The 14,968-nt window shown below is 38.3% G+C and overlaps 1 protein-coding gene across 1 annotated transcript in view; it reads left to right on the forward strand.

The window, feature by feature from the left end:
* Positions 1-14,968, forward strand: part of gfra2a (GDNF family receptor alpha 2a) — a 158,735-nt gene that overhangs the window by 138,862 nt on the left and 4,905 nt on the right. Inside the window, exons 5-8 of the mRNA XM_022670471.2 lie at positions 2,745-2,854; positions 4,199-4,339; positions 8,051-8,184; positions 14,029-14,088. Of these exons, the coding sequence (XP_022526192.2) occupies positions 2,745-2,854; positions 4,199-4,339; positions 8,051-8,184; positions 14,029-14,088 (445 nt within the window). The remainder of the gene's footprint in view (positions 1-2,744; positions 2,855-4,198; positions 4,340-8,050; positions 8,185-14,028; positions 14,089-14,968) is intronic.

Below are 14,968 nucleotides of genomic sequence, written 5' to 3' on the forward strand. Positions count from 1 at the left end.
GGTTCCCTATTTTACAAGGGTTCCCTATTTTACAAGGGTTCCCTATTTTACAAGGGTTCCTATATTTTCCAGTTAAAATACCCCATATTAATTGGAAAATATATACACTTAAGCTTTTATTTTCTTTTTTTAACTCTTAACCTGATATTAATGACTGATAATAAGTGTGTAATAATGCGTATTTTGCAAAATCACTGGGCTTGCTTATTTGTGTGGACACCAATGTTGTCTGCGCCGCCTATTGGAGACATGGTGTTTTTGCATGTGTCTATGGGATCCAGCGGCTCCCAGTGGTGCATAATGACTTCGCATTTAGTTTGTATTTGGTTTGTAAGTGCTGCAACGTTGCTAGGTTAGCTGTATGTGACCGAGTAATACATGGGTAGCTTCAGTTACAGTACATTATCGCCTGATAATGTCACTCATAAAACGCCTCTTAGCCAATCACATTGCAGGGTCGGAACTAACCGTGGTATAATATACAACATGTACTGTAGAATGTTTGTTAGGGTGTGCACCACGGTGTGCAGTTTATAGTGGGTTCAGTATACTGTGTATTGCATGTACAGAGAGAAAGAGAGGGAGAAAGAGGGAAATAGAGGGAGTGTGTGTGAGAAAGAGAGAGAGAGAGAGATGATGTGTTCTTTTCCTGCAGGGTGAATGTCCTCCCCGCTCTGAAACCCCTCAGCGCCCCCTGGAAGCACAAAGAGGTCACAGTCCACAACACTGAACAATAAACAGAGAGAGAGAACGAGAGAGAACGAGAGAGAGAGAGCAAGGGGGCTCGCTGGAAAAAGATGATGAGGGAGAGAGATAGGACAGGTCTGAAAAGGAAGAAAGAGAGAGGAAATAAGAAAGAATGAAAGAGAGTGAGGAAGAAGGAAGAAGTAAGAGAGAGAGTAAAATAATGAGAGATAGACAGGATAAAGGGAGAGTAAGGTAAAAAAAAAAACGGAGAAAGATGGAGAAAAAGATGTAGGATAAATGGACAGAGAGTAAAGAATGATAGAGACATACAGTAGAAAGATAGGATCAGTTGAGAGACAGAATAAGAGAGTAAAATAAAGAGAGAGAATAAAGAAGAAGAGAGATTAAGAGCAGGCGAGAGATGAGGATGAGAAGAGATAGAAAGGGAGGATACATAGAGAGAGAAAGAGTAGGAAGGAGCGAGAAAGACAAAGAGAGAGAGAGAGAGAGATGATATGTGGAGAGAGAAATATTATAAAGAAGGAGAGAGAGGGAAAAAAGGATAGGAAACGTTTTGATATGTGGAGAGAGAGTAAAAATGAGAGAAAAAGAGATAGGAAAAATGAACACAGAGTGGAATGATAGAGAGTAAGTATAAGAGAGATAGAAAGATAGGATAAGTGTAGCGAGATAGAGAGAGAATAAGGTAGTAAAATAAAGAGAGAGAAAGCAAAGAAGGAGAGAGGTTAAGAACAAGCAAGAAAGGGGGATGAGAAGAGATAGAAAGAGAGGATACATGGAGAGAGAGAGTAAGAATGAGAGAGGAAGAGATATGATAAGTGGAGTGAGAGAGACTTAGAATAAGGAAGAGAGATAGGATAAATGAGAGGAATATTATAAAGAAGGAGAGAGCGAGTAAGAAGGAGAGAAAAAGAGAGAGCAAGTGTACAGAAAGTAAAGATTGATAAAGGTTAAGTATAAGAGAGATAGAAAGATAGGAAAGGAGAGAGAGAGAGAATAAGATAGGAAAGAGAGAGAGAGAGAGAGAGAGAGAGAGAGAGAGAGAGTAAAGAATGAAAGAGATTAAGAGCAGGCAAGAAAGGGGGATGAGAAAAGATAGAAAGAGAGGATATGTGGAGAGAGAGAGTAAGAATTGGAGAGAAAGAGATATGATAAATGGAGAGAGAGAGACTAAGCATAAGAGAGAGAAAGATGTCGGGTAAATGAACAGAGAGTAAAGAATGATAGAGAGTAAGTATAAGAGAGATAGATAGGAAGGTAGGAAAGCGGAGAGAGAGAGGAGTGAGATTAAGTGCAAGAGAGACGGAAAGAGAGAATATGTGGAGAGAGTGATTAAAAACAAGCGAGAAAGAAATATGAGAGAGATAGAAAGAGTTAGAATAAGAGAGAAAGAAAAGAAGCAGGGAGACGACTAGAAAGAGAGGACAGTGAAATAAAACAGTGATGAAAGGAGAGGGAGAGCAATGTGCTGGAGAGAGAAAGAGAAATAGGAAGGAGGATGAGAATGGGAGCAAGTAAAATGTAGAGAGAGATTAAAGTAAAATAAAGTAGGAAAGAGGGAAGAAGGAAAGAGACAGCAAGAGCAAGGAGAGAGAGGGAAGAGAAAAAGATAAAAAGAGAAAGAGAGAGTGTAAAACGGAGTGATAGAGAGAGCAAAGAGGCAGAGAAGAGAGAGAGAGAGAGAGAGAGAGAGAGAGAGGGTGATTCAGTGTTGTGGTAGAGAATAGTCAGTGATGTGTAAAGACAGAGCGACGTTTCTAAACATGCATGGACTTCAGTTCATCCACAGTGGATTACCAACGTCTTGAGGCATGAATACACACACACACACACACACACACACGCTTGCTCTGCGCTGCCCTCTGACCCATAAACTGCCCACTCTGCCGCCAGCAGTATGGTAGCTGCAGTGTTTGTGAGTGTGAGTAAGTGTGTGTGTGTGTGTGTGTGTGTGTGTGTGTGTGTGTGTTTTGTGGGGGGGGGGGGGGGGCACTTCTCTCTGCTGTCTGTTAACATGCTGTGTTTTTGATGTCCAGATCAAGGCTGGCGGATTTCCACACTAACTGTCAGATGACCAGTGATTTCGTCACCACCTGCCCTAAAGACGACAACCAGGCCTGCCTCACTGCCTACACCGGCCTCATCGGTGAGAGAGAAAGAGAGACACAGAGAGAGAGAGAGACAGACAGACAGAGAGAGAGAGAGTGTCTGGTACTTACTGAGACAGGCAGACTGTAACTATCAGCAGACAGACAGACAGACACAGAGTTTGGTAGTTACTCAGACAGGTGGGCTCTAACTATCAGCCAATAGTTCCCTTAAGGTGATTAAGTCAAACGAACTCAAAACTGATTAAATATGTAATATCAGTTTATTTGCAGACAGACAGACAGACAGACAGGCAGGCAGGTAGATAGATAGATAGATAGATAGATAGATAGATAGATAGATAGATAGATAGATAGATAGATAGATAGATAGATAGATAGATAGATAGATAGATAGATAGATAGATAGATAGATGGGGATAAAGAAAGAGAGTTTGGTATTTGCTCAGACAGGCAGACTGTAACTATCAGCCGACAGACAGACAGACAGACAGACAGACAGACAGACAGATAGATAGATGGGGATAAAGAAAGAGAGTTTGGTATTTGCTCAGACAGGCAGACTGTAACTATCAGCAGACAGACAGACAGACAGACAGACAGACAGACAGACAGATAGATAGATGGGGATAAAGAGAGAGTTTGATATTTGCTCAGACAGGCAGACTGTACCTATCAGCCGACAGACAGACAGACAGACAGACAGACAGATAGATAGATAGATAGATAGATAGATAGATAGATGGGGATAAAGAGAGAGAGTTTGATATTTGCTCAGACAGGCAGACTGTACCTATCAGCCGACAGCCAGACAGATAGATAGATAGATAGATAGATAGATAGATAGATAGATAGATAGATAGATAGATAGATAGATAGATAGATAGATAGATAGATAGATAGATAGATAGATAGATAGATAGATAGATAGATAGATAGTGATAAAGGAAGAGAGAGAATCTGGTATTTATTCAGACAGGCAGGATCTAACTATCAGCCGCTTCAAAGGTCACTGGATTGTGTCACTAATGTCTTATTAGCATAACATTTGCATTTTACCCAACATTCTCTTTGTGTTGCTATTTTCCTCATTTTTGTGCCGTTTATATTGCACTCATTTAATCACACATTCAATCCACTTTAATTCCATTTTAAATCATCCTCCATATTTCAGAATTCACCACTCTGTGGAAAAACAGCAGCCTTGCCTGTTTGAACTGCTCAGGATTAACCAGCTAGAGCAGATTAAGCTAGTTAAACAAGCTGTTTGTTCAGTAGTGCTAGCATCAGTTCAGTGTTAGCCTCTTTAGCATAGCTGGCCTTTGCTGTGCTAATATCCCACTTTACAATTAAAGATTTGTGTTTGTCTGTTCTTTTAAAAGGAACTGAAATGACTCCAAACTACGAGAACTCTAATCACGAGGACTTCACCGTCTCGCCGTGGTGTACCTGCCAGAACAGTGGCAACAGTGAGGAGGAGTGTGAGAAGTTTCTGAAGGACTTTACTCAGAACACCTGCCTGCGTAAGTCTGCTGCATCAGAACATAACTTCAGGCTGTTTAGTCTTTTTCCCACTTTTAAAGCAATAGTTTGGTAATCACTGAAATCACTTGGAAGTCTCCTTCCAATGTAACCAACATCTCCAAACTGGCCAACTCGCAAGGCCAAGCATGATCAATGGTCATTCCCAAACTGGTGAAAAAGTTTACCAGCATAGAGTCGATCAGCATGTGGTTACCTTTTATGTAAACAACAAACCAGTGTGGTTGACCAAGCATGAGTAGAGATAGCATGTCTCCTCTGATACATGTGTATTCAGCCACTGCCACTTTCCAAACTGCTATGGATGCTGCCAAGCTTTGACAAGTAGCCAACTCGCTCGGAGGAAAGCGCAGCGACTCAGTTTTTTTGATACATCAGCTCACAGATGCCTTGTGCTGATCGACATCACCCTATGAATGAGGTGGGGAAAGAGGGCCATCTACCCACCCAGAGAAAGCAAGGCCAATTGTGCTCTCTCAGGGCTCCGGCAGCTGATCGCTAGCTACATGACTGGGATCCGAACCAGCTATCCACTGATCATAGTGGCAGCACTTTAGACTGCTGAACCACTCGGCGCCCCATGACCAAAGTTTTTAACCATGGTCAAGTTGGTCAACTGAGATGAACAAGACACCTATGACACCTGACACCTATGGCCTGGATCATGCTGCTTTGCCATCAGCAGCAGGAGTCAGAGAGAGCACTATTAGTTGTGCTCTTTTTGGGTGCTGCATTGCCGGCAGTTTGAAAAAGGCAGCAGCTGGTTTTACATGTATCAGAGGGGGCATGTGCTCATTCTCACTCTTCAAACATTAGGAGCATTGGCTATGATAGTTTAAAACAACACAATGGCTAAGCTTAGATAAGCTTGCCAACCAACATGACCAAGTAGAAAAAACCAGGAGTAACATCACTAAACTGACTGACAAGCATGAACTACTAATGCATTTCAAAAAAATTGTACTATGGGCAGTGTGCCAAAACCTGCTGGAAAATGAAATCCACATCTCCATAAAAGTTGTCAGCAGAGGGAAGCATAAAGTGCTGTAAGATTTTGTGGGAAAACACTGCCCTGACGTTTTTCTGAGACACAGATTTTTGGGTTTTCATTGGTAGTTCAAAAGAGGACAAATTGTAGGTGCACGCCTTGCTGGTGCATCTGTGACCAAGACAGCAAGTCTTTGTGATGTATCAAGAGCCACTGTATCCAGGGTAATGTCAGCAAACCACCAAGAAGGATGAAGCACATCCAACAGGATTAACTGTGGAAGCTGTAAGAGGAAGCTGTCTGAAAGGGATGTTCGGGTGCTAACCCGGATTGTATCCAAAAAACATAAAACCACGGCTGCCCAAATCACTGCAGAATTCAGTGTGCACCTCAACTCTCCTGTTTCCACCAGAACTCTCTGTCAAGACAATACATTATTGTGGTCTAAAACCAGGTGTTTCAGGTCTATTGTCCAACCCCTGTATGACCAGTATAGGGTGTGGTCTTCAACCTTCTTAACCAACCATTAGGCCATCTAAAAACCAACTGCCAGCAGAAGCAGCTCTTGTTTTGTGTTCAGCAGGACACTCTTTTCCCACATCTATCAGTTTAATACAGTGATCATACATTACCTTTAATATCCAGCAGGCCGGCCTGTGTGGCATTTCAGCAACAACACTACAACACAGTAAAAAATAAGATATTAATAATTTCAATAAAATGCACATACTAGACAGTTTTCTCCCCTGACAGTCTCTGTCACAAGCTTCTAAAACCTCTTAATGTGTTTTAAACATAACAAGGCCTCATTGACAGATACATGCTCTCGCGTGCGTGCAAGTGTGTGAGTGTGTGAGCTGGAGGAAAGTCTTAATAAACGAGTGCAGCAGAGCGCTCCGCTGTTTTCCTGCTGAGCTGGCATGGAGCGGCCGGGTGATGGGAAACAGCGGCGATGTTATTCTGCAGCTCCGCGACTATCTGGAGACATATGTCATCTGAGAGCTGAGAAAAGCGAGATAGAAAGAGAGAGAGAGAGATGAAAACAGAGAGGCAAAAAGACAGAAAAACAGTATTCTTGTGCTTTTAGTTTCAGAGAAATGTAAAAAAACAAAAAAAAGGGAGGGAAGCCGGAGGGTAAAAAAAAGCAATGTAGTATAATCCTTTAATTCATTTAAAGCCAGAAATGAAATAAATGAAACACTGCCAGGCTTTTTTTTAATGAAAAGAAAATTGATATAATGAAACACCCATTGACAAAAAAATTACAAAAAAAATCTCCACGCAGTTATGGCTCAAATAACAGACAAAAAAAAAAACAGTTGCCACCTGGATTTAAGTAAGTAAATGATCTGAGGTTGATGCTGCAGTTGATCTGCAGGTCTAGGTTCAGCAACAGTATGTGCTGAAAGAATGAGGTCAGCTGAATACCTGCTGAATATACTGAATATAGACCAGGTTATTCCTGGATCAATGGATTTTTTCAATTCCCTGATATTGACACAGGAATATTCCAAGATGACAATGTCAGGATTCATGGGGCTGGAATTGTGAAAGAGTGATTCAGGTTCAGGGAGCATAAGATAGGAGTCCAGATCTTAACCTCATTGAGAATTTTTGGGATGTGCTGAATGGAGAAGAGCTGCTTTGTGCAGTGGTTGGTCAGATTCTACCATCATCAAAGCTGCTGCAAGATCTTGGTGAAAAATTAATCCAGCAACACTGGATTGAAATAAATCTTGTGACACTGCAGAAGCTTATTGAAACAACCCCACAGTAAATGCACGGCACAATCAAAGCTAATGGCGGTCCAACCAAAAATTAGAGTGTGTGACTTTTTTTTGTTTTTTTGCCCAGGCAGTATATGTAAATGAGAGGCTCAGAGGCTACTTTTAGGGTAGAGATCATATTGTCTGCCAGACATGCCTTTATGACAAACTCAAAAAAACTTTGGCAAGTAAACAGACTTTGAGAGGGAGGTTCATCATTGAACTAAGAGAAGCAGGATGGTTGTTTTGATGAATTACCCACTATTTTGGACGTCCCTTATTAACCAATCAATTGTCGTCTTTATTTGGGGTGAGAGAAACCTGTATTACTACAGACTGGATCCGTAACACATTTAGTGAAGAATCCAGTTTCTGTTTGGGATCTAAATGCAACCTGGTGACGAATGCTAACGTATAGCTTTATTGATCTGTATATTTCACATTTTTTGAGGCAAGAGAGCGCAGTGTCAATGTGCTTTGATGTTTTTTAAATAGAAAAAACATACATTGAATTTCAGTTTAACTATAGTGAGGTGAAATAAAATAAATTTAGATTTAGTTCTTTTTTAATTCCAATATTTTTTTTCCGGAAATAATGACAGAGAGAACGAGTGAGAATGAGCATCTGTCGAATTCTCAAACAGCAGAATGTCTGTGTCTGCTATATCAAGCTACAATTATTAAGTCCCTGTATTGAACATATATATAAATCCTTATAAATGTTAAGCCATGCGTCTCCTTCCGAAATTGTGTTATTTTTCCTAAATCCACTTCTATTGTAATTTTGTATTATCTCACTATTAGCCTGCCAGTACTGTAAATAAGTTGTTAAATGTCAAATAACTGCTCTTCATTACTGCAGGCCTAATGCACATATCAGCAATATAAGCTCTCTATCTCAGATTCTTCAATGATATCTTTGTTTGTGTTTTTTACAGAAAATGCTATTGTAGCTTTCGGCTATGGGATATTTAAAATCGATCCTCCATTTGCTACACCATCAGTGAACCCCGAGCCCAGCATCGAGCCCAAATCCACCGCCAGCCCCAACAGCACCCAAGCTACAAATGAGGTGAGTGACTAGTCTTCATCACCCTCTTCTACTGGTTTTGCTAGTAGAATTGCAGCGTATTGTTTGTTTATTTTGTTGTTTGTTAAGACATTGTAGAAGATTATTTTTATAGGTTAGGGTTACACTAAATATTACTGTGTTTGGGTCAGTTATGGACTGAATTTTGTTGGACCGTTGACAGTTTGGATCAAGTTGATAAATTGAGATCAGTTTAGGACTAATTTTTGTTGAGTTGGGATTAGTTTTGAACTGGATTTTGCTGAGTTAGGATCAGTTTTGAACTGAATTTGATGAATTTTGTTAAGTTAGGATAATTTTCGAACTGGATTTTTGTTGAGTTGGGATCAGTTGTGGACCAATTGTTGCTGAGTTTGAATCCATTGTGGACTGATTTTTTGATGAGTTGGCATCAGTTTTGAACTGAATTTGATGAATTTTGTTAAGTTAGGATCAGTTTTTAACTAAATTTAGTTGAGTTGGGATCAGTTTTGGAATGAATTTGATGATTTTTGTTGAATTGGGATCGGTTTTGGACTGATTTTTGTGGGGTTGGGATCATTTTTGGATTTAATTTGATTATTTTTGTTGAGTTAGGATCAGTTTTTTATTGAATTTTGATTAATTTTGTGGAGTTAGGATCAGTTTTGGACTGAATTTTGTTGAGTTGGGATCAGTTTGGGGGTTGATTTTTGATTAACTTTGTTGAGTTGGGATCTGTTTTGGACAGATTTTTGAGGATGAGTTGGGATGGGATGAGTTTTGGATCACATTTGATGATTTTAGTTGAGTTGGGATCAGTTTTGGAATGAATTTGATGATTTTTGTTGAATTGGGATCGGTTTTGGACTGATTTTTGTGGGGTTGGGATCATTTTTGGATTTAATTTGATTATTTTTGTTGGGTTAGGATATTTGTGGGGTTGGAATGAGTTTTGAATTGAATTTTGATTCATTTTGTTGAGTTGGGATCAGTTTTGGTCTGATTTTTGTTGAGTTGGGATCAGTTTTGAACTGAATATTGTTGAATATTGTTTCTGGTCAATTTTAGACTCAAAACCTTTATAAATGTTTTTTTTTTTGTCAAAATTAAAAGCATCTAGAGGAGGATCACTTTCAGAATTCAGCCTTGGACAGAAGAAAGCCCTTGGGCTGATTAAAGCTCTGCTCCACTTATCTTATTATAGAGTAAGAGAAACGGCTCAGGCAGACACTTCCTCACTTCCTCCTCACGGTAACGCTGCACATATAAATATAGGCTCACATTAAAAGCTTTTCTCAAACAAAACATATTTACCCAGCAGAGCAGCGTTCCCCAGACGACACGGCGTATTTAATTAGCGCTGATTGTACAATTTGATGACTAATCAAGCTATGAATACAAAACAGGACCATTGAGAATCTTGAACCAACAGTGAATTAATTGACATTTGCGCATTGTTACAGTATTGAGGCGACCAACAAACGGCACAAACACAATCGCGGCCCGTGCAAACATTTTTCCTTCTTGCTGTTCGCCTCACCTGCCTGTAAACAGCTCTCCTGCAGCGCTGATTAATTAACGTCGAAAAGAGAAATGAGTAAAGAATGAGCGTCTGAGAACAATACAAACAGTCTGACACTGAAAAATGCATCCGACCGCCCGCGTCTCCCGAGACCAGGCAATGTATGCCAGTATTGATTCTACAACACCAATGGTGTGTGACAGAGTGTGTGAGTGCGGTGTGTGTGTGTGTGTATGTGTGTGTGGTTTGTGATTGGGTCCGCATATGAACACGTTCACGTCGGGCCACAAGTGCGATGCCTAATTTATGGCAGAAATGGTAATTAGCGAACACACAACACAAGAACTATTCAAGCAGGAAGTTTATAATTAGAGATAGCCTTAGGGGAGCACGTTCCAGCCATTTTCCTCCGAACGCTCCCGCTATCCCAAAACCTGTCAGTCGCGCATCGCAGATTATTCAGCCCGGTGCAGAGCTTCAGAGCTTCCACACGTCTTTCAACAAGAAATAAATAAAGAAATGAAAGGCCTTGCCTCTGGCTCTTCTCCTCCACTCCACTCAAATCTCCAAACGCTCAGAACGTGACGAGAAGATTCGACTAATAACAGCGCTGTTTACTGTTCTCTTACTCTTACTTCTTCACAAAGCTGAGGAAGATCAGAGCCCCTTTTAAGTGCTGAGGAGGAATGTACAACCTTAGGGGTGTAACAATGCACCCATTTTCTTGGGTTTCTCGGATTTGGAGGTCAAGATTCCAGTATACGTTTGAAACCGCTGTATCGTCCACAGAAGCAGCGTAACAACAGTCAGACCATGAATCTGTTTGGTAACTTTGAAATAATTGGAAACCAGCTCCACTGTTGGAGCTCCTATCCACCCTATAACCCAACACCAGGAGAGTAAATCATGCTCAACCAGGGGAGCCACAGTGGGATTTTTGTTGAGTTGGAATCAGTTTTGAACTGATTTTTGTTGAGTTGGAATCAGTTTTGAACTGATTTTTGTTGAGTTGGAATCAGTTTTGAACTGATTTTTGTTGAGTTGGGATCAGTTTTGGACTGAGTTTTGTTGAGTTGGGATCAGTTTTGGACTGATATTTGTTGAGTTGGGATCAGTTTTGGACTGATATTTGTTGAGTTGGGATCAGTTTTGGACTGATATCTGTTGAATTGGGATCAGTTTGGAAGAAGATCACAGCCCCCTTTCAGATACTTAGCTTAGGAATGTAAGGATACACCCATTTTCTGCTTTGAAGGTCAAGTTGCAGTATATGTTTGAGACTGGAGCAAAGTCAGGCCATGAATCTGTTTAGTAACTTTGGAAGGGATGACTGGAAACCAGCTAGTGTTTCTTACAGTACCAATCAAAAGTGTGGACACACCTGATTTAATACGGTAGTAGTAGTAAGGTAGTCACCTACGGCTGGAAACTGTGATGAAATTATCCTGTGCAACAGAGGTAACCTTTAGTCATCCTTTCCTGAGGTGTTCCTGATGAGAGCCAGTTTCATCATAGCGTTTTTGATGGTCTTTGCGACTGCACTTGAGAATACTTTCAAAGTTCTTGAATTTTTTTAGATTGACTGATATTCATTTCATATAGTTTTTTTTTGTATTTAGTTGAGTAGTTCTTTCCATAATATGAATTAGAACATTACTCTAATAGGGTTATTCACTGTATACCTGTAACTTTACCTCTTCACAACTTTACAAATGATGCTCTTTAACACAATAAGAGGCGATGCTTTGAATAATCTAAAATATGAAACATATCCTTGTTATTTATGTTTTTTTCTTTGTACTTTGCAGAAAGTCTTTAAATAAGGAAAAACACAGACTTTAAGGTGTGTCCAAACTTTTAGTACTGGTACTGTATAATGACTCAATATTATATTTATTGGAAACAATAGTAGATGGTAGTGTTTTAGTCAGGCCTAGATTGAATTGTGTTACAGGCTGACACTTTTCTTGAGGTTATTGTTTGGGTGGGATATGAAGAATGTGTGAAAGTGAGAAGAGTGAGAGCTCACCGGGAGCTCTGCGCACTCTCGCGCTCTGTCTGCCCTGTTGCTGGGATCTGCGTGTGCTCTAATGTAAGGCGTATGGAGATGGTGATCTTCTCTAAGCCTGGTGGTCTTTCTGCAAATGTCAGACAGCTTGCTGTGGTGGATGAAAGCAGGGGCTGAAAGGCCTCTGTCTTTTCACTGGTCTGATTGAAAAGAGCTTTATTGGATTAGATATGTGTGTGTGTGTGTGTGTGTGTGTGAGTGTGTGTGTGTGTCCAGATGTTAGCTCCACTACAATGGACATTATACAACATGATTGAGTGGGAAATAATAGAGTATAATGACAGCGTAACAATGTAATTATAGCAGTAAAACTCCAATAATGCTGTCTACATGAGAAAAATCAAGTTAAATCTACTCAAAAATATCAAATGACTTCTCAATTATATGAAGAATCATTATTTCAGTCATTTACACTACCATTCCATAGTAGTTTTTTTGGTAACACCTTCTATGCATGTCATATATTCTATTAGACTATATAAACATACTCATAAGACATTATAACCATGGTTATACATATTTAGAAACATGTTATAGCCAATGTTTATTAGGCATTATATGAATAGTGATTATACATCTGGGTTAAAATATTATAATTCTGTTACTATTAAAATATTCTTATACTATACATCTGTCTATTCACTTGAAGTGCACAACAACACATTATAATGCATTATGAATCGAATGAGTTAATATGAATAAGCTATTATACTATATAATATAAGTATAATTCATGAGTGGGTAAAAGTAATTATTGCATGCTTTGTTAAGGCTTTGTTTTTTTTTGGGGGGAATGACACATAACAGCTTATGAACACAGCTCATTATGCATTATGGTCACAATTCATAATGCATACAAAACATGGATATACTATGTTAGAATATATATATATATATATATATATATATATATATATATATATATATATATATAATATTTATAGCCATGTTTACAATGCTTTATGGATGCATTATAATGTGTTATGAGCATATTTAAAGAGTCTAATAGACATGACATCCATAGAAAGTTTTTTTTTACTTTAGCTTTTTTTCGGTAGCAGTGCTGTATGTACAGACAATCTGCTTTTTTTATTTTCTAATCCTAACAATCCTAAATTTATTACTGTATAACTCTAATTCTTCTCATTGCTGAGATTTACTGAGACTAACTGAGACATGCAGTGATAAGCTGAGATAAAGGTATTGCCATGTGGGTCAGTCAGACCTCTTCCTGCACCAGTTTTCTCCAGTTTCCATGCAGTAAGACGATCTGTTTCAATACTGCTTTACTACAGACCATTTTTAAGATCTTTAAAATCTTAAATAAAAAATAAAATCCATTTCCAAAGCTCAGTTTATTTCCATTGCTACTTGCCAGCTGTAAGCTTTTAATCAATAAATTATGTCTTAATCACCCCGTCTTTTTAAAACAATATTATTATTTTTTTTTTCATGTACTTTAACAATATCCTATTTTTTTTACATTACTTTTTAGTATTGTAAACTGGATTTTGTTGCATTTCGGATTTTGTATTTTTTTCTGATTGTTTATTGACTGATGAACTTAAGTATATAAATAAAATAAATAAATAATAAGGGGAAAATGGGGATGTTCAAAAACTTTTGACCGGTACTGTAAATAGTTTTATCCAGACTATAGACTATTTCATTTTTCTGGCTGATAACTTTACCAGCATTTCAAAAGAAAATATACTCTTAAAGGCAAAGTACCAGAATCCCATAATACAACAACCATTTTTATTTATAGGGAGAATCATGAATCATGTTCATAAATGAGATATGTAGGAGTGTAATAAACCTTCTTCATGTTAAAAGTTCCAAGAAACTTAAGAGGTTCTAGGAAAATTGTTTCAAGTACACCCCTTAAATCGGCTTAGACACTTTATATTACGTAAAGATGCATTTTTAATAGGTTCTTCTTGCATAAATTTATGTTGTAAACATTTTACAGCTTTGCTCACTAAATCCTTTGTGACACATTTATTTATTTATTTATTTATGAAACACTGTAAGTAAAGTTCTTCTTGAGTAGGTATCTTCAAAGTTCTGACTGATGCCGTAATTAGGCCTACAGCTTTTGTTCTCAAAATCAAAATAAAATCTATAAATAAATAATTATTTTTATTTATTATTTTTATTTATCTACACTAGCAGTGGAAGTAGTTAAAAAAACAGCTCCATTTAAAACCCTCTACAGATTTTCTTCTGAAAATATCCCTAATTTGATCAATCTTCTGTTCTTCTTCTTCTGCAGGACACCGGAGAGGAGTGTGACCACTTTAAAAACTTCAACTGTGGTGGTGATGATAATGCGGTAAGTGTGGGAATCATGGTTGTTACTGTTTTTTTTGTTTGTTTGTTCTTGATTGTGGTGGTGAAATTCAAGTAGCAGTATCAGTATTCATATATTGACATTACTCCTGACACAGACATAATCAATTAACCACATATCTGATTAGACTGGACAGTTATAGCCGGTAAAAAGTAAACTATACCGTATTTTGCGCACTATAAATTGCACTGGATTATAAAGTGTACTATCAGTAAACGTATATTTTCTGGTCTATTTTTTAATACATAAAGTGCACCGGATTATAAGGTGCAATATGCGTCACTAGTAAGGTACAGGGGTGTCGTCCTGCTCAGCTAAAGCTTGTAATTCTTAAAAATAAATACATTTTCTTTTAAAGTCAATTGAGTGCTGGATGTTAATCTACACAGATTTCTCTCCTGAAAACTGTTTATTGGGGTGAATAATGCGCTTCCACTTCTGTTTATTTACAGTACACTTAGATTTCCAGATTTGCACTAAGGCTGGAGCATTAGCAGCTAACCGCACACATAGCTTGTTTAAGGATGGTAAACCAAATAGTCAGGATTGATTAACCTTCATTTCTCAAGGTTTTTTTTTTTTTAGTTAGTTAAGTAGTATGGATTAGAGCATTACTCAAATATGGCCATTCCAGGTGACTTTACCTCATAAAGCTGACTGAGAAAATCCAGCCAAGATGTGTAAAGCTGTCTTTATCTAAGCAAGAGGTGTTACTTTGAAGAATCTAAAATATAAACCATATTCTGGTCTATTTAACACTTTTTGTTCACTATATAATTTCTTATGTTTTTTCTTCATAGTTGAGTTCACAGATGGCTTTGGTATTAATCTAGAATGCAGAACATTTTAAAATAAGCAAAAA

This window comes from Astyanax mexicanus, chromosome 12 (genome assembly GCF_023375975.1).
Source record: "Astyanax mexicanus isolate ESR-SI-001 chromosome 12, AstMex3_surface, whole genome shotgun sequence".
NCBI lineage: Eukaryota > Metazoa > Chordata > Actinopteri > Characiformes > Acestrorhamphidae > Astyanax > Astyanax mexicanus.